The sequence below is a fragment of the Liolophura sinensis genome, chromosome 8, assembly GCF_032854445.1.
Source record: "Liolophura sinensis isolate JHLJ2023 chromosome 8, CUHK_Ljap_v2, whole genome shotgun sequence".
In the NCBI taxonomy this organism is placed as follows: domain Eukaryota; kingdom Metazoa; phylum Mollusca; class Polyplacophora; order Chitonida; family Chitonidae; genus Liolophura; species Liolophura sinensis.
In genome coordinates, this window is record NC_088302.1 from 36,171,393 (window position 1) to 36,197,715 (window position 26,323).

The 26,323-nt window shown below is 39.0% G+C and overlaps 1 protein-coding gene across 1 annotated transcript in view; it reads right to left on the reverse strand.

Moving 5' to 3' along the window:
• LOC135473474 (uncharacterized) overlaps positions 1 to 23,234 on the reverse strand; it is a 63,362-nt gene extending 40,128 nt beyond the window's left edge. Inside the window, exons 1-17 of the mRNA XM_064753325.1 lie at positions 23,132 to 23,234; positions 21,524 to 22,005; positions 20,095 to 20,164; positions 14,588 to 14,703; positions 13,214 to 13,345; positions 12,180 to 12,270; positions 11,339 to 11,560; positions 10,634 to 10,776; positions 9,863 to 10,083; positions 6,974 to 7,860; positions 6,310 to 6,495; positions 5,596 to 5,835; positions 4,857 to 5,102; positions 2,874 to 3,032; positions 2,025 to 2,232; positions 1,207 to 1,316; positions 272 to 437 (exon numbers count right to left, since the gene is read on the reverse strand). Coding sequence (XP_064609395.1) covers positions 272 to 437; positions 1,207 to 1,316; positions 2,025 to 2,232; positions 2,874 to 3,032; positions 4,857 to 5,102; positions 5,596 to 5,835; positions 6,310 to 6,495; positions 6,974 to 7,860; positions 9,863 to 10,083; positions 10,634 to 10,776; positions 11,339 to 11,560; positions 12,180 to 12,270; positions 13,214 to 13,345; positions 14,588 to 14,703; positions 20,095 to 20,164; positions 21,524 to 22,005; positions 23,132 to 23,234 — 3,782 coding nt within the window. The remainder of the gene's footprint in view (positions 1 to 271; positions 438 to 1,206; positions 1,317 to 2,024; positions 2,233 to 2,873; positions 3,033 to 4,856; positions 5,103 to 5,595; positions 5,836 to 6,309; positions 6,496 to 6,973; positions 7,861 to 9,862; positions 10,084 to 10,633; positions 10,777 to 11,338; positions 11,561 to 12,179; positions 12,271 to 13,213; positions 13,346 to 14,587; positions 14,704 to 20,094; positions 20,165 to 21,523; positions 22,006 to 23,131) is intronic.
• Between the last annotated feature and the right edge of the window lie 3,089 nt (positions 23,235 to 26,323).

Below are 26,323 nucleotides of genomic sequence, written 5' to 3' on the forward strand. Positions count from 1 at the left end.
AAGTGTGAGTTTTGACTTTTCCAATCCTAAAGACAAAGCAAATCTGAGAGCCCTGAAGCCAATTTTAATACAGTAAATGCAAATTTTAAACTTATGCGTAGGGACATTCACTTAAAAGAGAGACCTGGATGAATCATGACATTGATTTTTGTGGAAAGTCACAGTTATTACAAATTTGCACTTGTTTCACTAAACAATTCAGATTTCAATAGGTCAACAAAAGTGGCAACCTGTCAACTTTCCTGTTTACATGTACATGTATAAAGCCTACCTATCAAATCCTTCATCATCAAAGCCCTCCTTGTTGTAATCAATGATGCCGTCAAACTCTCCAAACCGGTTCAAACCAGACCGATTAAACCCTTCTCTGCCATAACCTTCTCTGTCGTAACCATGGTGATCTAAGCCTTCAACATCATAAACATTCCGGTCATATCCTATGTACAAAAGAGAACCAAAAGTTAAAATGACAAGATATTTTATGCCATACACAAGAATATTTCACTTACACAATAGCGGACAGTATTATGATGGGTGGAAAGACGTGATAAGACAGAGAATAAATAATGAAAGTATGCTTACAGTACGTTGGTAACCACAGTACTGCACATTATAAGTATTTATTTATTTGATTGATGTTTTACGCCGTACTCAAGAATATTTCACTTATGCGATGGCCGCCAATGTGGGAGGAAATCGAGCAGAGCCTGGGGGAAACCCACGACCATCCACAGGTTGCTGGTAGACCTTCCCAAGTACGGCTGGAGAGGAATCCAGTTGCTCATTATATGAACGGTGCTTAATAATGACACACTGGATTCTTCAGCCTTTTCTCATGTTTGCAAGATGCTTATTGAAGCATTTTGCACCCCAAATCAAATTTAAAATAGGCATAAATCTAAATGAAAGCTGCTCTTTCATATGCGAAAAGGTTAAGGAATAAGAGAGTACTATGACAGTTTATGGATGGAGGAAACTAGAGAGCCCGGAGTAAACCCCACATCCCTGGCATGTTACTGACAATCAATGAGTGTGGGAGAAACCATAAATTCTTTGTGCCAGGCTTCCTCACACCACAACATTCTCATCCCTACTTGAGCATCTATTTCCTCTAATCGATATGCACACTTTGGGGTCAATCACTGTTTAATAAACTTAACATGAATAGTTTATCTGAATCAAATTATTAAAATTGTAAAACTTCACCTCTCCAATCATATCCATGGCGATCATAAAGTTTGGATCCCGTTCCAGTAGCTAAATCAACGGTTCTTCTCCTGCCGTCTTCATCCAGTCCAAGATAGTTAAACCCGTACCTGTAAGCAAAAGACAATCCTAGTTTTTTACTTGTCTTGGGCATTTAATTTGTTGTTTTGAGTGAGACTGTATATTGAATACATGGATACATTTTCCCCATTGCCAACCCATATGACAAAATTTGTTTCCTAAAATCAGTGTAAAACTTAAACAAAAATACCATTTTCTTCATGAGAGATTATCCAACACTTATGTCATGAACAAAAAAAAAATGCGAAGACACAGGATTGTAAATTCATCTTGTGGAGCAAACTTATACATGTAGTGCAAAGCATCATCCGCGTTTGGAATTAATACAGTAATTTTTACGAGTTTGTATTTACGTATTTGTTGGACAAGTGTTAAAAGGCCATACTGAATAATATTTCATTTATAAGGTGGCAGCTGGGTTTATTGTTGAAGGAAACTGGAATAAACCACGGCCATTCAGCAAGGTGCTGGCAATCCTCCTGACAACTGGATACCAATCACTGACCTCTTTTATGGTCAGTGGGTGATCAGCTTTAGATGAACAAACTCGGCAAACCCCGTGCCCACTCATATTCTACTAAAGTTTCATTGTTAATTCAGGCACTTGAAACAAGTTTCTGCTAAATATGCGAAACACTGCTGATCACATTTTCTTTATAGCCTGAGAAAAAAAAAACTTTCGTATCTAAAACTTTCGTAACTTTTCGTGTATGTCACTGATTGAGTGGCGTCCATACCTGTCATATCCCCGGAGGTCGTACCCATGGATGTGTCCCGGCATTCGCGAGGATCGAGAACAACATGCCCCAATCATACAGCGATACCGACAGGCTTTGAAAGAAGGGAAGTTGTTTGCATTTCCTAGGCAACCAGTGTATATGAACTCTTCGCAAGATGATGAGCGTGGGTTGAAGTACCAGCGTGTCAGGCTTTCGTTACATTTACCTGAAATAAAAATGCAGATGAAGGCTGTACTATTCTTTCCTTCACTGTGACAGTATTGCATCAGTGAGAGAAAGGAAAGCTGTTGATCACCTTAAATTGTTCTTCATTTAGATTTTAATGATAGTGTTGGAGTGAACAAGACTCAGACTGTACATTTTTTTTCAAACAACACCACAGCAGGCTACTTAATTTATTTATTTATTTATTTGATTGGTGTTTTACGCCGTACTCAAGAATATTTCACTTATACGACGGCGGCCAGCATTATGGTGGGTGGAAACTGGGCACAGCCCGGGGGAAACTCACGACCATCCACAGGTTGCTGGCAGACCTTCCCACGTACGGCCGGAGAGGAAGCCAGCATGAACTGGACTTGAACTCACAGCGACCGCATTGGTGAGAGACTCCTGGGTCATTACGCTGCGCTAGCGCGCTAACTGACGCTACTTAATTTAAAGCCTCACTGCAGTGACCTTGAGAAAATGCAGTTTAAAGCCATTTATATGCCCCAAGATGAAAGCTGATAAAATTTTTTGCTGTTTAATATGTTTGGCCACATTATTTACTACGTATTCAGAAATAAAAATGTGTCCTTTAAGAAGAAAATATCTATATCTGTAACTATATATCAAAATCCTTACCCAGGCTAACAGGCAGCTCACAGACATCCAGAGCAGGGTGTTCACACCGTGGTCCATCGTATCCTGGGGCACACTGACATGTGACCAGCTCAGGTTCCCCTCTCCATGCTGACGGTACACATACGCCTCCATGCTGACAGGGGTTAGGGTGGCAGAAATCTGAAGAACAACAGAGAAAAGAAATGATTGCAGAACTTTTAGCTAATCTCAAGTCAGATCTAGCAGTCACCGTACAGACTGAACAAATACCAATGTTCAACTGACTGTCCAATCAAATTCTAGCATTTGTATTTCAGGTAAATACTGCAGGGCACTGAGACGTGAACTCTCCTGCATAAGAGAGGTCACTGGACGTGCTGGGAGCAGGTATAACTTCAGATATAGTACTTGGTAAGTCAAGTTAAATTTGACTTACAGAGTAAAGCAAGATTGAGCCTGTTCATAACCTGTTACCCTTTTTATTGCTTTTGATTAATTATACTTTGAAGAATTTATGGTGAATTGAACATGTAGTACATGTACCTACCACAATAACAGTTCTTAGTGCCAACCATTAAAACACTTGAAGCAGGCTTCAACCGTGCCACTGTCTAGAACCCAGTATTTGCTGCTGGCTATGAATACTGTGACTGTATCCAACGGGAACATTGTTCCACAGTGTTTTGCAATCATTCCAAAGTGCTACCACAAGCAAGCTACTAGCAGGCAAATAGTAGAGAGTTCTTTCCTGTGGGTCTTGGCTGGCGTTGTATAAGTCAAATGTAGACTGCAAAACATATGCCACTTCAGCAGTACTGCCGCCATATTGTGGGGACTATAATCTTATCCATGGATGATTACCACTACATGCTGTTCAGCAGTACTGCTGCCATATTGTGGGGACTATAATCTTATAGATGAATGATTACCACTATATGCTGTTCAGCAGTACTGCAGCCATACTTTGGGGGCTATAATCTTATACATGAATGACTACCACTACATGCTGCTCAGCAATACTGTCGCCATATTGTGGGGACTATAATCTTATAGATGAATGATTACCACTACATGCTGTTCAGCAGTACTGCTGCCATATTGTGGGGACTATAATCTTATAGATGAATGATTACCACTATATGCTGTTCAGCAGTACTGCAGCCATACTTTGGGGGCTATAATCTTATACATGAATGACTACCACTACATGCTGCTCAGCAATACTGTCGCCATATTGTGGGGACTATAACCTTATAGATGAATGATTACCACTACATGCTGTTCAGCAGTACTGCTGCCATATTGTGGGGACTATAATCTTATAGATGAATGATTACCACTATATGCTGTTCAGCAGTACTGCAGCCATACTTTGGGGGCTATAATCTTATACATGAATGACTACCACTACATGCTGCTCAGCAATACTGTCGCCATATTGTGGGGACTATAATCTTATAGATGAATGATTACCACTACATGCTGTTCAGCAGTACTACCGCCATATTGTGGGGACTATAATCTTATAGATGAATGATTACCACTACATGCTGTTCAGCAGTACTGCAGCCATACTTTGGGGGCTATAATCTTATACATGAATGACTACCACTACATGCTGCTCAGCAATACTGTCGCCATATTGTGGGGACTATAATCTTATAGATGAATGACTACCACTACATGCTGTTCAGCAGTACTACCGCCATATTGTGGGGACTATAATCTTATAGATGAATGATTACCACTACATGCTGTTCAGCAGTCCAGCCGCCATATTGTGAGGACTATAATCTTATACATGAATGATTACCACTACATGCTGTTCAGCAGTACTGCAGCCATATTGTGGGGACTATAATCTTATCGATGAATGATTATATCTTTACGCCACTTTGGCATTATTGCAGTCCTACTGTGGTAACAAAACCTACAGATAAATGATTATCAATGTCTACATGATATTTCCATCGAATTGCAGTACTAGTCGCTGAGCTTGTTTACCTCTGGGCTGGTGACAATCCACAACAAGCCCATCCACGATCCACCTGGGCTGGCAATCGCCACAGAAGCTGATCATACAGGTGGCCTCTGGGTACATCGGGCAGTCTGTGGTCAGACAGGGGTTCTTGGTACAGCTGGCTAAGGCCTGGGAACATGAGCAGGGGGTGAGAATAGAGCTGGTGTCCAGGCAAAACTGTGATGCTGGTTGGCTATCTGCCAGGGTGGGGGTATGTTCTCTAACTTGACCTGTATATAGATATAGAGAAAAGGATCATACATGTAGATAACAATTTTTCAATCATATGACAAAGAAGGAGTCCTTCGAGTGCATGTAATGTGCCTCCTTGTTGCAGGACAGATTTCCACTGCTCTTTTATCTAGTGCTGCTTCACTGAGATGACTTACTGAAGGTAAATAAGCTGCCTCGCCCAAGCCATTATACAGATGCGGGTCAATGCACTATCCCCTTCATGTTGAACACCCAATGAGGAAGTCACAATTTCCTCTTTTAAGGTCTTAGGTGTGACTCGACCCAGGATTGACCCTGGATCTACCACCTCCCGAAGCCGACGCTCTACCAACTGTGCTATCAGGACAATGTTTATATAATAGACAGTAATCTTCACAGGGAGTATCAATTTTATAGTAACTGGCTCAACTCCCTTCACACTATAAGAGCTGGAAACAATATTCAATGTTTTTAAATTCATACTGGGAAAACCCTGCTCACTCCACTTACCTGTGACATCATAAAGGGAGGTAATCCAGTGGAGATTAAACCACTGCTGAGGAAGTGGCTGAAGAGGAGGACAGGTCCTGGGCAGAGATTTAATTAATGTCGGGGTCTGGTTAAGCAGGGTATGCCACACCTTGAATGACTCAATTGGAGAGAATGGTCCGTGGTAGGAGAAGTTACAGTAGTTTACATCATAACCGTCGACTGAGAACCCATATCGGTCATATCCTTCAGGGTTTAACCCTGGGAAACAATTGAGAAATTAAAACAAAATATCATTTATGCAACACTTTGCTACTTTTGTTGAAAGTGTTCAGCTACGTTGTATCTAATATTTGTGTGACATGTATCATAATGGTGAGAAAAACTTCATGTAAGTCCATGTATCGAACTACATGCAAGACTACTCAGAACAGCATGATTTACCACTTACTGCTACTGAAGTCCCCTAGACCAATGACAGCGGGTGAATCTCAAAAATTTGATGACCCAGAATAGGTTGAGCCCACTCCAGAGGCGCAATTTTTGACTGCTTCGTAGAATGGGCCTCGGGTATTTGTATCCAGTTCAGTTTTATAGGAATATCGTTACTTCTATTCACAAGTATTTTGTAATGTCTAAGAAAAAGTTTTGCACAGTTTGTTAACAGGAAATTGTGGATTAGTGATTAAACCATTATCTTATTCATAACTTTGAATATTAAGAGGCTTCTCTCACCCGATCTTTGCAGACACTGAGAGTGCCTCTCCACTGTCTCAAACCGCCCAGAAGTGTCCACATTACCATCTCTGTCCCTACCCAGAGGATTAAAGCCTATGATGTCATAGCCATCACGATTATACCCCAGTCGGTTGTATCCAGCAACACCAAAACCCTCTCTGTCAAACCCATCACGGTTGTAGCCTGGAAGTAAAAATTTCCATTTCACAGGTAAAGCAACACCAATTTCATTTGGTGTTTTATGGGGAGGTAACACAACAACAACAACAACAACAAAAAATCCAAAAATGGAATAAAAATAAGACTGAAAATCCATCTTTTTACTTTGACCCATTTTGTTGTTTTTGTGATGTCCCTTTATTTTTCCAAGGCTTTCCAATCATGTAAATACATTTTCAGCAGGAAAAATGGCCGGGATCCTCACAAGATGATTTCCAAGTTTCAGTTTAAATTTATGCTCTCGTCCGAAACTGAAAAAAAATTTATTCTGCCCAAAAACTACCCTTAATTTATGCACCTTCCATTTAGGAAATGCCACCCCAATGGGTGTAACAAATATCCCACAATATCTTCTAGCAGACTAGCAGCGAGCTAATAAATCCAAACATTTCAACTAAGTAAAATAAACTAAAAAGTAAGACTTTAAGAAAAAAAATGTCACCATTCTTTCTGAAGCCTTCTCTGTCAAATCCTCTTCTATCCAAGCCCTCTTTGTCATAACCAAACATGTCAAAGCCATTTGCTTCTTCCACAAAGTTAGTACTGGTGCTCTTCAGGGTTGGAGGGTGGAAAGTTGTGTTGCAAGCATGGCCTTTGGAGATTTCTGCATATGAAACACACAAAGCCTCTTCCATGTCTAAAATATCTTTAGGTGCAATGTTGTAAGGCAAGAGTGGAACACTACCAGCCACAGCAGGAAATTTATACTTATTTGCCTCATGTTGTTGCTGCCATGTCCAGTAGAGATGGTCAATGTAGGAGTGGAGAACATAGAAGATGGGGTCATAGGCTGCCGCTGCGGTCGCCATGTCGCCACCTATGTAACTGTGCAAGTAGGCCGAGAAGGCCTCCAAAGAGGTGGACATTGTATGGAAGTCTTCATTTTTCACAGCTAACGCAAGCTCTGTCACAGAAGGCAGCCTGATAGACGTGTTAAAGCTGCGGCTCAGGCAAGGTTTCCACGACTTCCTGTGTCCAAAAGGATGGTCAGGAACACATCTCATTGGCCCTTCACCGTCTCCACCAAAGTAGTTCGGCTGCCAAATAATGGCGTCTTTGAAGTTGGCGACATCTGTGGTAAAGTCATAATAGGGTAGGGAGATGTTACAGTTGACTTCCTGAAGTCGCGCCTCCATCCTGTGCAAGAAGAGGCGGTTCCAGGGCAGGAAGGATGCCCCTCCATGGCTGTGCATACTGTGAGCCATATACATATCACGCAGCTCCTCCCAGACCCCCGAGCGGTGCAGGGCGGTGACCCCATGCTGGAACTCCACCAACTCCTCGCGACTGAGGTCCCGAATCTCTCTCCTGACAGTGCGGCTGGCACATCTATAATATAAAACAGCATACAGTCACTGAACACACCTACAAAATACATTAGCATACAGTCACTGAACACACCTACAAAATATATTAGCATACAGTCACTCAACACACCTACAAAATACAGTTGCTTACAGTCACTGAACACACCTACAAAATAGTTGCTTACAGTCACTGAACACACCTACAAAATACAGTTGCTTACAGTCACTCAACACACCTACAAAATACAATGGCATACATTCAATGAGCAAAGCTTCACACAACAACATAAAGCCACTAAGCCCACCTACAATACACAATAGCATGCAATCACTGAACACACCTACAAAATACAATAGCATACAGTCACTGAACACACCTACAAAATACATTAGCATACATTCACTGAACACAACTACAAAATACATTAGCATACAGTCACTGAACACACCTACAAAATACAATAGCATACAGTCACTCAACACATCTACATAATACATTAGCATACAGTCACTCAACACACCTACAAAATACAACTGCTTACAGTCACTGAATACACCTACAAAATACAACTGCTTACAGTCACTGAACACACCTACAAAATACAATAGCATACAGTCACTGAATACACCTACAAAATACAATTGCTTATATTTACTGAACACACCTACACCTGTGGGTCTTGGCTGGCATTGTAACAGTCAATTGTAGACTGCAAAACGTACGCCACTTCGGCAGTACTGTAGCCATACTGTGGTGACTATAATCTTATACATGAATAATTACCACTATATGCTGTTCAGCAGTATTGCCGCCATACTGTATGGACTATAATCTTATAGATGAATGGTTACCACTACATGCTGTTCTGCAGTACTGCCACCATATTGTGGGGACTATAATCTTATAGATGAATGATTACCACTACATGCTGTTCAGCAGTACTGCCGCCATATTGTGGGGACTATAATCTTATACATGAATGATTACCACTATATGCTGTTCAGCAGTACTGCCACCATATTGTGGGGACTATAATCTTATACATGAATAATTACCACTATATGCTGTTCAGCAGTATTGCCGCCATACTGTATGGACTATAATCTTATAGATGAATGGTTACCACTATATGCTGTTCAGCAGTACTGCCACCATATTGTGGGGACTATAATCTTATACATGAATAATTACCACTATATGCTGTTCAGCAGTCACTGAACACACCTACAAAATACAATAGCATACATTCAATGAGCAAAGCTTCATTAGACGAAAACATACAGCCACTGAGCCCAGCTACAATACAGCATGCAGTCACTGAACACACCTACAAAATACAATAGCATACATTCAATGAGCAAAGCTTCATTAGACGAAAACATACAGCCACTGAGCCCAGCTACAATACACAACAGCATGCAGTCACTGAACACACCTACAAAATACAATAGCATACATTCAATGAGCAAAGCTTCATTAGACGAAAACATACAGCCACTGAGCCCAGCAACAATACACAACAGCATGCAGTCACTGAACACACCTACAAAATACAATAGCATACAGTCACTCAACACACCTACATAATACATTAGCATACAGTCACTCAACACACCTACAAAATACAACTGCTTACAGTCACTGAACACAACTACAAAATACAATAGCATACATTCAATGAGCAAAGCTTCATTAGACGAAAACATACAGCCACTGAGCCCAGCAACAATACACAACAGCATGCAGTCACTGAACACACCTACAAAATACAATAGCATACAGTCAATAAACAGAGCTTCATTACACGACAACATACACTCACTGAGCCCACCTACAATACACAATAGCATATTCATTAGGAAAACAACAATGTGCAAGAGATGACCTGACCAGCTATAACTATAACAGTTAAACATTTTTGAGTGCTGTGTTAAATATCAATAAATAAAACCCCAAAAACTATGAATGCCTACAGCATATTTCCAATCCTGCCACGAAAAAAAAGAAAACGGGAGTCTCTTACTTGCACAAGAATAATCCTGAACTCTGACAAGTACATTCTTGACACCTATGCTGAGTGACATCCCCTTGATCATAGGATTTGCCGTCCAGGTGACAGCCACCAGATGGGGTAAAACAAGCCGCTTCTTGACAATCCATGCCTGGGTAGAATGAGACCACCTCTGTCTCCATGGTGCCTTCCATTACACGATGCAGAGATTTACATTGGCCTAATGGAAGTCTCTGAAATCACGGGAGGGTACACAAATCAACAGAATATGTTGAGAGTGGGGTGGGTTGAAGTTGGGGGTGGGGAAGATTAATGGTTTACTAATTACTATATTATATGGACTTACATCTATTTCAATAGCCAAGAAAACATAAAAAGTAATAGATCACCAGTTTCTACAAAAATAGTAGAAAAGCAGATGGCTGGGGTGGCTGAGTAGTGAAGCGGTCTCTCACAGTTTGACTGCAGATCTACCTTTTCGCATATGAAAGAGCAACATATGAGCAGTGCAACTGATGCATATTTCTAATTATACTTTGGAGACAGGGCAATATTGGTTGGATTGGCCATAATTTCATCAGTCAAAACAGAATAATGCTTTCAGAATACACTTGAATAAACACCTTGCAAACACTGAAGGTTGAACAATTACAGTAGTAAGTGTAGAAGATTTCCCAAAATCACATGCTACCTTGAATGTATCTTATTTTACATTGTCTCTAGAGTATGGGTTGTAAAACATAATCACCTGTGTTGTGTTATTGTAACTCCTTGGTGACATACCTTGCAATTGTGTTCTTCGCCAGTCTCCCCATTGGCTACAGCATTCATTGAGGTGGAATACCGCCGGTAACAACATGCCCCTATCAATGACACTGACTCGCACTCTTCTAATGTCTCGTAGTTGTTCATATTTCCCCCACAGCCTGTGAGACAAACAAAACAAAAATACAGCATCAAAAATACAACATGAAACACACACTCTACACTGTAGTTGCATATTACAATCGTCAAAATTACATTATAAAATTCAAACAAAGTATATAAGAAAGTTGTGGAAACATCTTCATGCCACATATTGTAAAACATACTGGACTTCACTGGAAGTTTAGTGTTTTCAAATAATCCATTTTATTTGATTCCCATTGATTCCCCAACCTCACAGAGCCATTTAATCATTTTTTTTTTACTAATATCTTATCAGCAAAAAAACTATGTTGGTATTAAAAACACAATTTAAAGACTTTTACATGCTTCTGAAAGCAAATTTTTACATTTTGAACTTAAAGGTAAAATACAGCATACAGAAATGATGTATATATGGACAAGATTCCTGAAGACAAATTGGAACACTTTGCCAAAATTACTCAAATAATGAAACCAACAAGCTTATTATAAAGTGCTCTTAAATTTTTATAGCCATGTGCACTATAAACAAAAATCTTTATAATTTATCTCAGCAATCTGCCACAATGACTGCTCATTTACCTGTATAGTTAAATGGTAGACAGATCTGAGTGAACCTGTCATAATAAAATCTGGTCAGGGTTTGGTTACAGCGCCCTCTATCTTGTGGCCACACACATGGGTTAAGGCGAGTGTCACATGTTTCCCCATCAAATGGTTTAGGGCAATCACAGACAAAGTTGTCTTCCCCTGGTGATGGTCTACATGACCCACCGTGCTGACATGGTCCACCCAGGCATGGCGCTGTGGTGAAAACACATAGTTATCTTCCTTTGTACTGCTATAACAAAATGATGAATTCAAGAGCAATCTATGCCAAATGATGACATTTTCCACAAACAAAATGCTTTTTACTTCATACTAAGATTATGTGTCATATAGCTGGTGCAAATTTTAATTCCTCTCATGAATTTGACGTAGAATGTTCAACTTGACTAAGATACTCATTTCACCAGAATCTATTAATCTCAGAAAGGTGATTCAATGTTTTTTTGGAAGGTAGAGCTATATCCCACTGGAAAACTGTAAGCAGCCGGGTGTACAGGGGGAGAAATCATAGCATTTCTCTGGGCACCTGACTCTCTCTTTATCTGATTGGTACTGAAGACTTTCATTATTAGGACAGTGGTCAGAAAATACTCTAGTGTCATGTTAACATAATACGTACACCATATTTCTGGTAGACAAATGGTGCACGCAGTGTGTCAATTCCATTTTAGAAATCAGTTAATTAATCTCTTGTATTAAATCTGATTTATATGTGTCTGGGTCTTGTCTTCATGAAATAAGATCTAGAAACAGCAGGAAGCAAGTTAAAAATGGCCAGTCTTGCTTGAACACACAATGTTCACTTTGTTCCCACCTGAACACTGAGGTAAGTCCGGATTTCTTGTACACTGTGGTGTCCCATTCTGGAAGAGTTGTGCAAAACAGAACAGCTGAGTACAGTTGACCTGAACTATTTAACACACAAGTCATACTTACACTAACTCACAATTTACATATACTAAATAGTAATATTTATTCATTTAATTGTGATTTTATGCCATAATCAAGAAATTACACAATAGGAAACCAAAGTACTTGAGCGGCCATCTGTGCTTTTGTTTTACTCTTTGATGAGAGTTGTGTATGACCCATTTAGGGTAAGACATTACAACACCTTGTCATTACCTCTTTTTCTTGTGTACACCTTTCATTACATCAAGTGATTTAATAAAACAGGGTCACACATTTCTTTGAGCGAGAAAAAAAACCCTTCGTATTTTGCATCTTTTATTTTTTGCACCTGGTTATCATGTATATATGATTATTAAATGAAAGCCATAATATGCACAATGTGTGTGTTCCTGTATTATCTATGCCACATGAGCTCTCAACAGCTAACAAACTCCATACAATGTGAACCACTTGTATAACAAGGCAGGCATGTTTGTCTGACCAACAGCATTGTAAAGAGGGACTAGACAGGTGAAAACTGTGAACCTGAGCTCATCCTCAAAATGTAATGCATATTTCCGACACAATACAGGCCATATATTTAATATTAATTTATTTATTTGATTTCACTTGTATGATGGTGCACAGTATTATGGTGGGAGTGAACCGGGCAGACCCTGTATGAAACCCATGACCAGCCACAGCTAGCTGGCAGAACTTCCCATGTACAACTAGAGAGGAAGCCAGCTCGAACCAGGCCATATACAACCTGTTCTGCAGGTCACATGTGTTAAATGTATGGTACAATATAAAGTGTGACTGTATATGACCAGTGGTAAGCCAGGCTTGCAAAACAGTGATATCACTTTTGGCACTGATAACATTGTGGCATTGCCCACCCAACAGATATTACAGGGGCATTACTCATCGCAGAGATACAACAGTGATATCACTCACCCGACAGATGCAGCGAGTACAGATATCTGGCTCCCAGGTCTGTTCCTCTTGATATGTGGTCCCATCAAAGGTACACAATGAACGGCATTCACACGTCTCCAAGTACTCTACTCTTTTAATGAGGTCTTTATTCTGCAATGGAGGAAAAATTTATTTATGTCATTAGTGGTTTATGGTGCACAACTTGGGGAAAATACATTCCTAAATGACAGCAGAAAAAGAAATCCTAAAGACTTAAGATGATTTAAATAAAACAATAAAAAAAAATAATTAAAAATTGATGAAAAAGACACATTTGACAAATGACATTTCTTGTTATTTATTACATCACATACACAGATGGAGGGTGGGTCAACTGAATGGGTGAAAAATGTTCCAACTAAAGAGATCAAATGACTACATGAAGGGTGTTCCAACTAAACAGATGGAAGGTTGGTCAACTGAGTGTATGAAGGTTGTTCAGTCTAAACAGATGGAAGGTTGGTCAACTGAGTGTATGAAGGTTGTTCAGTCTAAACAGATGGAAGGTTGGTCAACTGAGTGTATGAAGGTTGTTCAGTCTAAACAGATGAAAGGTGTGTTCCAATTGAATGGATAAAAATCTTACAACTAAAACATGGAGTGTGAGTGAGTTAACTAAAAATATGAAGGACTGGTGAACTGAATGGACAAAAGGTCTTCCAACCAAAATATGAAGGACGGGTCAACTGAATGGATAAAAGGTATTCCAACCAAAATATGAAGGACGGGTCAACTGAATGGATAAAAGGTCCTCCAACCAAAAGATGGAGGGTGGGTCAACTGAATGGATAAAAGGTCTTCCAACCAAAAAATGAAGGACGGGTCAACTGAATGGATAAAAGATCCTCCAACCAAAAGATGGAGGGTGGGTCAACTGAATGGATAAAAGGTCTTCTAAACAAAAGATGGAGGGTGGGTCAACTGAATGGATAAAAGGTCCTCCAACCAAAAGATGGAGGGTGGGTCAACTGACTGGATAAAAGGTCCTTCAATCAATAGATGGAAGGTGAGTGAAATAACTAACAAGACGAAGGGTGGATCAATTGACTGCATGATGCGTGTTCCGACTGAAAGGATAAAGGGTGTGTCAACTGAATGGAAAAGGATGACAAATCAGCAAACTGAAAAGACGATAGGTGTTCCAAATAAAAGGATTAAGGCTTGACCTAATGGGTCGGAAGGTCCATAGCATAGTCGAATGTATGGGTCAACTGATAAGATGTAAGTTTGGTTAACCGAAAGCAAATTAGGATAATTTAATGGAAAGGAAAGTGTTGAGAAAAAATACATAAAAGAATGGATTCGTAGTGGCAAAACCTTTTAATTCCATCTCCAGCTCTCAAAGATTCTTACCTGTGTTTTCAGCATGGTAACCATACGCATGAGCTCAGACATCACGTTTTCCATGTCAGATAGCTTCTCATCAACACTTACAGAGCTTACACTTTCGTCTGACTGCATTAAATCTTCTGTACAAACCGACAAATAAAGGCAGGGTTCAATTGAGAACAAACTCAATTTTTTTCCCAACTGACTAGAGCTGAGCCCCAAACCAAACAGTTTTAACTTAATGGTCAGGTTTATTTGTGGAAGAAATGGAGTGCCCCAAGTAAACACTGAAAAGTATGAAAATGAAGAAAATCTTTTGGTCCAAGAGCCACTTAGAATTGTCACATTTATTCACATTTATGCACTTTACTTAGATTAAAAGTCTGGGTATTCTTAATATACAATAATTTCACACATCTTTGTATGTTGTTACTCGTCAATAATTGTAGTTTACCCACTTGTACAATACACTTTAATATTGATCAATATTATATAATATATTGATTGATTAATAAACTTGATCAAGTCCTACTAATGCTTTGGGCCCAAAACAGATTTAGTTTACAGTCTAATAGTTGTTTTTTTATATATATGCACACAGAGAGGCTCATTGGTTAAAGTACTGTATGTGCTCCGATAGTCATCGTATCGATGTAATCGTGTGCTAATACTTGGTTGCTTACAGCTGTACTGGATCAGTATTAAATGTTGGTGGGTGAGTTGTGGGGAGGGGGGAGTGATGTGGGGAGGGTGAGTGGTGGGGGGGGGGCGTGTGATAAAATCATCTCCTTTATACCTCAGCATTTAAATCTCCTGACATCTAATTTGTGGTCATAATCACTTGTGACAGATTAAGAGCAGACATCAAGTTGTTGTCAGTCTGTTCGTGATTTTAACTGACAAATTTAGCTTGAAAAGTTTGTCTTAACTGCTGTAGATGCAGATGTACATATGTATGACGAGCTGAGCCTCAAAGAACTGGACAGACTGCTAACTTTCTTTAGGGGGCATCTGGTGATAATAAAGCAAAGGAAATTCATCAGAAACAGGCTGTAAACACAGCAAAGTTAAGGCCAACCACAGCTTTGTTTCTTAGCTCAGTCTGTGTTTAATAAAGATGTAGTCTTAGAGGAAAACACGTTCTAGCAAGGTTTTCCTGACAAGACATGGGTAAGAAACCACAAGCCTCGTGAGGCTATAATAAAACAGCCTCATTTTGCCTCAACCACGTGCCACATGCATTTCTCAAGAAAAGAAATCCACAATTTCAGTGCAATTTGTACATATGGTCTGGACCTAGTAGTGACGAGGCTCAAAATAGCACCGACTGGGCGTGTGCAGGGAATGGAGAGCTTAAACATTGTAACTTCCTGTCTGATTGCAGGATGAAATGTTTGCGTAATGTCTCCTTTTCTCCACCGGGCCCCTTATAAACCTCACTCCCCCACTCCCACCCTCAGTATTACCTAATCCTTAGTCACAGCTAGGCTTGCTTACATTTCTGTACCATCTTAATGGCCTGTTACATGAGCACAGTACAAATGAAACTATTCAAAAAGCAGAGAAACTGCAAACTTAACTTTCCACGTTATTATATTAGAACTGTAGTTTATACAAAACCCTGACAAACATTCTGTACAATTGCTACAGGAAACTCAAACATGCAATACCCACAGATGTAACCTTGTTACTGGGACAACTGGGAATGACAGAACATGCTTATAAAACTAGAGCATGTACAGACTAATATATGTACTCATCAACTACTTTGAAGATTTAACAAGTATACCAAGGAGTCTGTGTTTGGTGTGGAAACATATAAATCAGCATCTGGAGTTCAGGCAGTAGAATATAATGTGCCTGGTGACAATTCCACAATGATTTTTTACACAAAAAAACAAACTACAAAATTTGAAATGTATCGCTCCACATTTCAAAATGCTACAAACTTGTCTGATTTCACTGGGGAGGAACTTCCAATTTTAACTTCTGACTTGTAGAGAGACACTCATGTTAGGTCTTTACAAGCCCATCACAAAGTACAGCTTATCAAATACAAAACTGCAAAAAAAAAACAATGACCCTGAAAGTGAACACACCAATGCTGCTGAAAATAATTAGGGTCTTTCATCAATGTGGATTGATAATCTAAAACTTCATATCCCAACACTGAAAACAACAAGCCAATTCTTAGACCAAAGTTTATGAAAAACTAAGAAAAGTACTTTTACTCCAATATAAATTCAAGTCTTCTGATGCTTCAAATGAAAAGTAGGAGTTTCTCATATCTCATAGGTTTTAAATGACACATGTCCCTGAGTGTAAAGAGCGTTCAGTTAATGCACTGTATATGCATGTGTCCCCTACATCATCATTAAGTGGCGGTGTAATTTCATATGACATTTAAAGTCTTTCTTACTAACTGCTTGCAAACTAATCCAACAAATTAATGGTGAGCACTTACATATGCTTACTTTAACTCAGGAAAGGAGCATGCACTGGTGATCTTTCTCACATACTGTATATTGTAAGGCATAAATACTAGTGTACTTTTTCACACTTCACAAGTTAACAGTCACACAGCACATACATGTATATGTAAGTAATTGTTTGCATTCACACTGCCTTGGCCTGCGGTTACAAGGCAAGAATATGAATGTCCAAAGGCTAATATCAAGACAAAACAAAAGTAAGAAATTCATAACATATATTTATTAATTGACAGATTACAGCTAACCAGTTGAAGATTTGAAGTGCCAGGGGTTTAACGTTGTACTTCATGATTGTTCAGTCATACGATGACGACGAAGGAGTCCTTAGAGCCTCCTTGTTGCAGGACGGATTTCCACCATTACTGCTCCTTCACTGAGATGACTTACCAAAGGCAAGTAAGCCGCCCCGCCCGAGCCATTATACTGCACTATCCCCTTCATGGTGAATGCCAAGCAAGGAAGTTACAACTTCCTCTTTTAGGGTCTTAGGTGTGACCCGTCCCAGGATTGTACCTGGGTCTACCACCTCTGAAGCAAAACCTCTATAAACTGTGCTATTGGGGCTGGTCACAAATGCACGAGGAAGTTAACTGATTATTCCCAAAGTTATCCATTTATATGTTCAAGCCATACTTTTTTCCAGTCAGTTAACAGATGTAATTGTAGAAGTCTTCAGTACCACAGCAGAGTAACTTTAGAATCATACAGGCCTGCTAGTTGACAGTCACAATACCCAGATCATATAGGCGACCCAGATCATATAGGTGACCCAGAAAACAAGACTAAAAAATTTCATCACATGAATTTGTCTAGCCTGTGAGGGTTGAGACTTTCTGGAAAACAGAATCAAGATTATTGAGTAACACGATTGATACTTACATGTACATCCAACTAATATAAGGAGGTGTTGCACTGTTAATGGGTTATATCCAAACAGGGGATCCATGCTTCATTTAATGGGGTCCATACTGCACTTAAGGGGGTCCATGCTGCACCTGATCCGTGATGCAACTAAGGGGGTCCATGTTGCAATTAATGGGGTCCATGATGCACCGAATGACTTCATTAGGAACTTAGGATTTTCATGCTGCACATGACAAGAGCATCATTCAAACATAAACAACACTTCGTTTGCAGAAAATATACCCATAAATGCTATAGATAAAAACTTTAAAAAGTCCTACACAACTTTCTTTAACTACAGTGGTGCTTTTTGTAACTTTATTTATAACAATGAATGAATACAAGAGTAGAATTAGCCGTGTTAGTTTTACTGCCTGCTGTATTTTACAATGACAAACACTGTTCATTTATTTCATTATTGGTACATCTCATGAGCTGTATTTCAATTTGGTAAAACATGTTGTTTAAATGTGTCCAAAACAGCTCTGACCATGAGACAGCTATTGTGCATTTGGAGGATAGTCTACCACAATTTCAGCTACCAGAATCATGGTGTCAACATCTAAATATATGCAGATATATGACAAAGATATTATTTATCCAGATTTTTCATGTTTAAAAATTAAGGAAACCAAAATGTCTGACTATACACCTGAATAAACTACTGACTTCTGGCAAGTAATAGAGGAACTTTTCTACATGTCACATGCAGATCTTTCTCCCAGGGATAGGGCAAAGTGTATGCCACAGTGATGGATGCCATAAGTGATTTCCCACAAAATTCACATAACATTACTGGCCTAAAAAGTCTACCAAAGAGCTGTGTAATGTTTATTGCCATCAAGACAACAGTGCAGGCAGACAAGGACTTTCAGGAATTCCCAGCTTGAGGACAAACATATAAATCCATCCCAATGGGTTAAGGGGTATTCCATTTAACATGCATAGCAGCCACTGGCTGGTGTTGTTTTAAGGCCAGGGGCAGTCTTTGCCCTAAGTGGCACCCATGTGGGGGAGGCTGCTTAGCTGATGGTCACACAGATTACAGGGTCACCCCCTGGTCAATCCAGGCTACAAAGGTCAGGCAATGACCATCTGGATTTAAACTGTAAACATATGGTGTAAAACTTGCAATCAAGACAAGATGTCACAGGCAGAACAAAGCTTCTGAGAAAGTATGTATGCACTGTATTCGTATATCTTTTTTGAAACTGTTTGATTCTATAACCTCCTAAATAAAAATAATATAAATATTTAAATAAAATAATAAATATCCTAAAACTTGCATGATAGTGTAGTTATAGAGAAACATACAAAGACATTCATATTTAATGTTTTTATCCTCTATTCTATTATATAATCTCTTAATTATAAATTTATTTTTTTATTATTTATTATTATTAAATTTTTGTGTGCAAGATTTTGTGGAAATGTATGTTCACATTCACTTGTCAGTAAGAATAACATGTGTTGATCTGTTAAAAAACTGATGCTAAAAAAGAGCATTGCTTTCTAGTCTATGTCCATTGCAGCAACATGTAAAATCTCCCTCAGACATTATATTTGGCATATTTAACATACATACATTTAATACATGTGGGCTTTAATTATCTCTGTCTTATCAAAGTACCAAAAGATGCATGTTTTCCTTTGTTTTGTTTTTGCAATTTTTTTTTAATCATCAATATCAGTATATAGTACTGTCACCCTTAACTGGCGGATTCTTGCACACATGGGATGTCCATTCAGTTACCATCTACAAACTCAAACACGAATAATTTGATATGCAATTACTGTAATGCTTAACCTTATTGCATATTTCAGTGTTAGATATATTACATGTGTTATCATTATAATGAATCTATTAATAATGTCTCATTGACTGTCAGCCAGATCCATTAATGGCGTAGATTTCTTACACAGACCTGCAAATCAGCGAGAGTCTGATTTGAATTCATCGAAACATTAGGGGAAATTCTTGTGTATGCCACGTATACACAACATCACAGAAAAGCCACACCAAGACAACATGCATTAATGAACTGTATGAATCATAAGACAACGTAATTAAGTGTCATGCACATTTAAAGACAGGCTTAGCAAGCTTTGTACAAATGTTGTTACAATATTTCCTACCTCCCAAGTCACAAGACCACGGTCGAACATCCAGCTCACGTGAGAAAAGCTTTGCCAGCAGCAGTGTCCCCTACAAACACATCAATAACATGTTTAATTTTTATATTTATGCCTGAAGAAAAATGAGGAGCAAGTCTTAACATTGTGACCATGGCAGAACTTCTAATATTCTTTTAATATTCATTTATTTACTTACTTGATTGTATAATGTCATACTCAAAAAGTTTTCAATTATATGCAATGGTGGCCAAGTTTTATGGGCAGTGGAATCTCGAGAGCATGGAATAAACCACTGACTTTTGGCAAGTTACAAATGAACTTTCCTATATGTGACATACATATGCACACCCATACTGCTGTGCGTAATGTTCGTAACACTCAACTGTTATCCTTATTTATTTATTTATTTCGTGTTTTACGCTGTACTTAAGAATATTTCACTTATATGGCTAACATTATGGTGGGCGGACACTGTGTCCAGTTCGGGCGAAAGCCACAACCATCTGTAGGTTGCTGGCAGACCTTCTCACATACGTCGGAGAGGAAGAGCGTATATTGTTATCTAGGCCCAATGAAAACTGAGATAGGGTAATCTACACATTCTGTGTCTTAGCTAGCAACTACTTCCCTTTTTTTAACTTACTTACTTTCTCAAGTTTGACAATAAAGTATAAAAGCATTAATTCAACTGTTTAATCGTTATACGACATGATCATTGTTCGACTTTAAAATGAATTGGGGCCTTATTCAAACTGTGCACACAGCATTACGGATGTATAAACTGGTCGCTACATACGATTCCATGCAACCTATGAAACATGAGGCTTTAACTGTACGTAAAACAAATAACTGCAACACAAAATATCTAGAGCACAAGTCTCTACTATTGATAATTGTACAAATTCATCCACTTTAGACAATGGGACAATACTCCGCAATGGTGAAGAATTATTTCAAAAAATTCCAAAAAATCACCACTATTCACTGGATTTAGATTGATACTATATATCTCAAGGACAATCTCTGCATAAGAGTTCATCCAAATGCCTGTAGAATCTTCTTGGTTGAGTTACAGACAGATTTATTTATTTATTTGACTGGTGTTTTATGCCGTTCTCAAGAATATTTTATTTATATGACAGCAGCCAGCATTATGGTGGGAGCAAACCAGGCGGGAAACCCACGACCATCCACATATTGCTGGCAGGCCTCCCCATGTATGGCCAGAGAGGAAGTCAACATGAGCGGGACTTTAGCATTGTGCTGGGTCACGTAGGTCCCTAGTTGCTGACAGATGTACAGATAAATAAATGCTAGCAAGAACATAACCTTCATTACAGCCAAAGTAATAAAAGGTAATAGATATACATATATTACATGTTAACAATGGCAACTCTTGTTTTTTTCCTTGCTAATATAAAGCCTCTACCTGGAATGCATCTTCTCCATTCCTGTTGCAACCCAAGATAGCTGTGGAGGACTCTGGTATGGCAGCGATGTGTTGAGTCAAAGGCTTCACTGTCTCAGGCCCACAGTCAATCACTAAACCTATATTCTCAGCATTTACCCACAACATCAACTTTTCAAATGTCACAAGTGGCAAGGAAAAGGTCGTTCTCTGGAAAGACTTTCTCCCCTGGTACCTCACAGTGAAAAGCCTGGACTTGTCAGAGCTGGAATGGTATGTGCTAAGTTCTAACAAGGGCAATGATTTGTTGATGTTGTATACTCCAAATATCGTCCAGTTGAAATAGGCATTTTCCTCCTGGACTGCCAAGACAAAGGTAAATTTGCCGGAGTTTAAGTCTCTATAGACTGTTGAATGGACACCACGTTGTCCAGGGATCCTGTCAACACCACTGTCCGCAGATTTGATTTGTTTCTTGTTAACCGCCTTCAGCAAATCTGTAACTAAAAAGAAATAAAAAATTTACATCAATAAATTAAGCTTCATTTGTTACCACACAAATATCACAAATGTTCTATCCGATGTCCATAAATACTTGTACCAATGGACTGATGTGTGCAAATGTGCACTTTAATACACAGGTTAACTAAAACTCCCACATATAATTAATTTCCATTAAGATTCATGGATAAAACATTTATATTTCACTTACACGACGGTGGCCAGTATTATGGTGGGAGGAAACCGGGTACAGCTTGGGGGAAACCCATGACCATCTGCAGGTTACACTATTTTTGAAAATTTTAAATTAATGATTGATGGATTGATTATTTAATGCTGTAATCAAAAATGTTTCACTTATATGATAGCAATCAGGTTTATGGATGGAGGAAACTGGAATGGTCAGAGTAAACCACCACCCTTAATTTTCTAGGTGGCTGACAATCCTCATTATGCGAGTAGTTTAACCATCTGAGCCAGCGCTTTAACCATCTGAGCCAGCAACCATCTGATCCAGCACTTTAACCATCTGAGCCAAAATTACACAGTTACCACTAACAGTTTAAAATAAAAGTAGCTCTTATATATTTTTCCAGGTATAAAATGTGGAAAAAGTACTTTTTTCACTATATTTGTAAAAATCAATTATAAGCTGTCAATCATCAGGGTAGTACGGTATATAATGACTTAATAACTATGCTAATAAATGTATGTGATTATAAAATTGAATAATATATTGCTACTGGTAAAATACCACTAGGTCTATAATATACATTACAGCACACAAAAGTGGAAAGTGCTGTGGAGACCAGCTATCAAGAAGTTGTATACTTCTAGGTGAATGACTTCTGATATTTGCTAACAATAAATAAAGCTGCATTTCAACACTGTAGTAGTGTAGACTTACATTTTCGGTGTAGTTGTAAATTATGATGCTATTATATATCTGGTACATATATTACACCCATTCAGATCGCCCTAACATAATAATGTACTGCTATTGGTGAAAATTATATGACACTAGTCACTTGTACACTATCCATACAGACAATACTGACCAAACAAATACATAAAAACCCCGTACATAGAATAAATAAATAATAAAATAAAATGGATGTAAGAGCTTACCGGTATTCTGTGTGTGTGGCATCCCTTCACCCCGTGTGACGGCAACCAGTGTCGTCATACACAAGACAACACATGCCATCAGCTTCGTCTCCATCGGCTCCATCTTGCAATTCTTATCTTCAACTTATATATTATCAACAGGAAAGAGCGCTTCCATCAACTCATTATTTAAACAATTCAGTTCAAAGGGAGAAGCCTATTTTGATAACTTAGCAGTATCTAGGGTCAGGTCCTGACTTTCGTCGGTGAGGGCGGACGCATCACGGAGAAGTTGTGACTTCATTCGTCCCCTCCCGCCTGGACTGGAGCTACTCCACGCCCTGCCGGCTGGAGTCAAGACTGTCTCAACCCACCGACTCTCCGTGATCAGAGGCCTGCAGGGGCTACTCAAGTTTGCACAAGTGTTTTCTACTAGGCGTCGAGCCTGTGGCAATGCGAAACACTTCTACGATAAGTTAATTCACCATGTGTTTTCAAGAATAATTTTTCCAACGCCAGCCAGCTCGCTGTAAGAAAACTGTCCTGCGACCTTCTTTCCACGCCGCATGGTAAAGTTCAAGCTGAGCGCCATATCATGTTACACGGTGCAATCAAAAATTAGGATTGCTCTTGGCGGATGGGGGGTTACGAAATGGCATGTAAAAGGGGCCTCCAAAATGTGACACCGGATATCGCTATGCCACTTTCTTGCTTTGTACAATGCTTCTGTGACTGTTGAGTAATTATTTATGTACAAGTCAATTATTATGAAAGATGTTCACAAATGTGCCATAATTTCAAGAAAAAATGGGCTATGCCGAACTCTTCATATTAGCCTACACAATTGACCCTCTAGTTTCGAGTTCGAATCTAGCTTCCGGCTTTTGTATCACCTTGTCCTAATAAAGGTAGTGATTTTGTCAGGCACCCGGTGATTGATAGGTTTGGCTGAAACTTCATTTTCCTCTTGTTTTTATTACAACAAACACCCCTTGAAAGAACATCGTTGAATTGTCATAAATAAAAAATCTACAGGGTATGAAATACAACATAAACGGATATAGGCCATGACGTCGGGCAAGAAATTTTGAAGTTGAGTGTCAAATTACTTGATTCCGATAATTATGAGGCGCATGAGTTCGACACGAAGTCTTACTGATGTATCATTTTGAACTTAGCTCTGAATGTTTCAATCAATCAGACTATCAATCAATTAGTCAATTAGTCATCATGCATTTAGTGAGTCAGTCAGTAAATCAATCTTTCCCGCAGGCTGTGCTCGGTTTCCTCCCACCATAATGCTGGCCGCCGTCGTATAAGTGAAATATTCTTGAATAGGGCGTAAAACACTAATCAAATAAATAACTAAATCAACCTAGCTTTTTAAGAATAAACTGAATTTCGTTTTGTAAATTTAATTTTAAAGGCTCATTCTTTAACAATGCCACCTTATACTTTCTGCCACCTACTTAATACATGATTGACTGATTGCTTGATTGATTGCATGATTGTTCTTCAGAAAGAACAAAGACTTTTTCACCCAAATCTTACAATGGCGGACTGTTTTAAACCGAAGGTCGGTTAACGTGGTACACGCATCTTGTTTTTGTAGCTAAGTCAGTAGGCGTACGAATTTGGGTAAACATGTTGTGGTATTTAACTTCAAAAAGATCAACTTTGCCAAACCTTTTCCTCATATATGGATCCTATGTAATTGTTACGATATCCAAATATGTTTAAACTTGTTCTTGAACAAGTTTAGCAAGCTGACCTCGTCAGCTAAAGACGACTTATCTTCCAGCAATGTATATCGGGTGCATTTTATGTATATGCGCGTCACATGTCGAGAAGTGAGAAAGGTTGGTGCCTAGTTTACCCTCAGACACTCCACTTTCCACCGCTGGATCTGAGATCTGCCATATCAATGACAAATCCCAACATATTTGGCGTTAAACAACGATCAAAATCTTTGTCGATTTGTCATCTTAAGCTAATCAATCAATCAATCAGTCAGCCAGTCAATCGCTTAATTAATCAATGAGTCAACCCTTTAAAAAGGATATTCATTAGCAGTTTATATTATTTTATAAAAAAAAATATCACTCTTTGATATTGCTATGAAATCATTTTCGCCACAAGCATGAATAGGACCAGTTATTTCAGTATAAGAAAGAAAAAAAAAAACAAAAAAAAAAAAACAAAACAAGGAAACCTTGTCGTTTCTACATCGTTGTATTCTAGTTACAGTTTAAACTTTCGCTATCATCAGGAACATAAAGTGCTATACCGGTGCAGTGTAAAATCATGACTATATATACAATACAGTTGGTGCTTACTTCTGCGTATGCTTGTTATCTTCTTGGGTTAGATTAGCCGCCCCATGGAAATGACTTAATATTGCCTATACATTAACGATAGATATACAAGGCACTTTTTAATACTCACTTATCCTTCCCACAACGATTGATCTTAATAATGTCTGTATATTTTTAGTATATTAATCAACACTTTTAGAATTAAAATGCCTAGGATACGGCTGTTCTGATGTCCTTTTTGAAGGACCTGATCGCCTACTGAATTTCACCGCCTGTCTAAAGTGACTTCCACACAAATGTTTGTAGTTCGCCTTTTGTCCGCGCACTTTGACTGTGTTTTCGCCACAGCTCGATTACGATTTTATGTATAGCCTACAACTTTCAATTTTGTGTGTGTGTGTGCGTGGGGGGTGGGGATGGGGGTGGGGGTGGGTGGACTGTGACGCAGGGTTAGGGTAACCGCTTTCTTGATGTGTCCACCTGAGTGTTTTCAGGGGGATAGTGTTGGAAATCTGAATAGGTATATTAGGCCCGCTCAAGTGTTTCCCGAAGGCCCCGTTGTGTGTCGGGGTCGTGTTATTGTGTTGCGTGTGGTAAAAAGTATATACCGGTTCGTAAATTATTTACCCGCTCGAGTCCTTCCCGAGAGGTAAGTTTGCTGCCGAAGGCATTCTTAATGTTATGTTTGTTTGCTTCCTACCTGAGTCGTTTTCCGGGTGCATTGTCCTGAGTGTGTTTGTAAGTTTGCCGCCTGGATTGTTTGCCGGGGGCTTGGATCTGTGTGTGTTTGTAAGTTTGTTGCCTGCTTCGTTTGTCGGGGGCTTCGTTCTGTGTATGTTTGTAAGTTTGTTGCCTGGATCTGTTGCCAGGGGCAATGTTCTGTGTGTGTGTAGGTTTG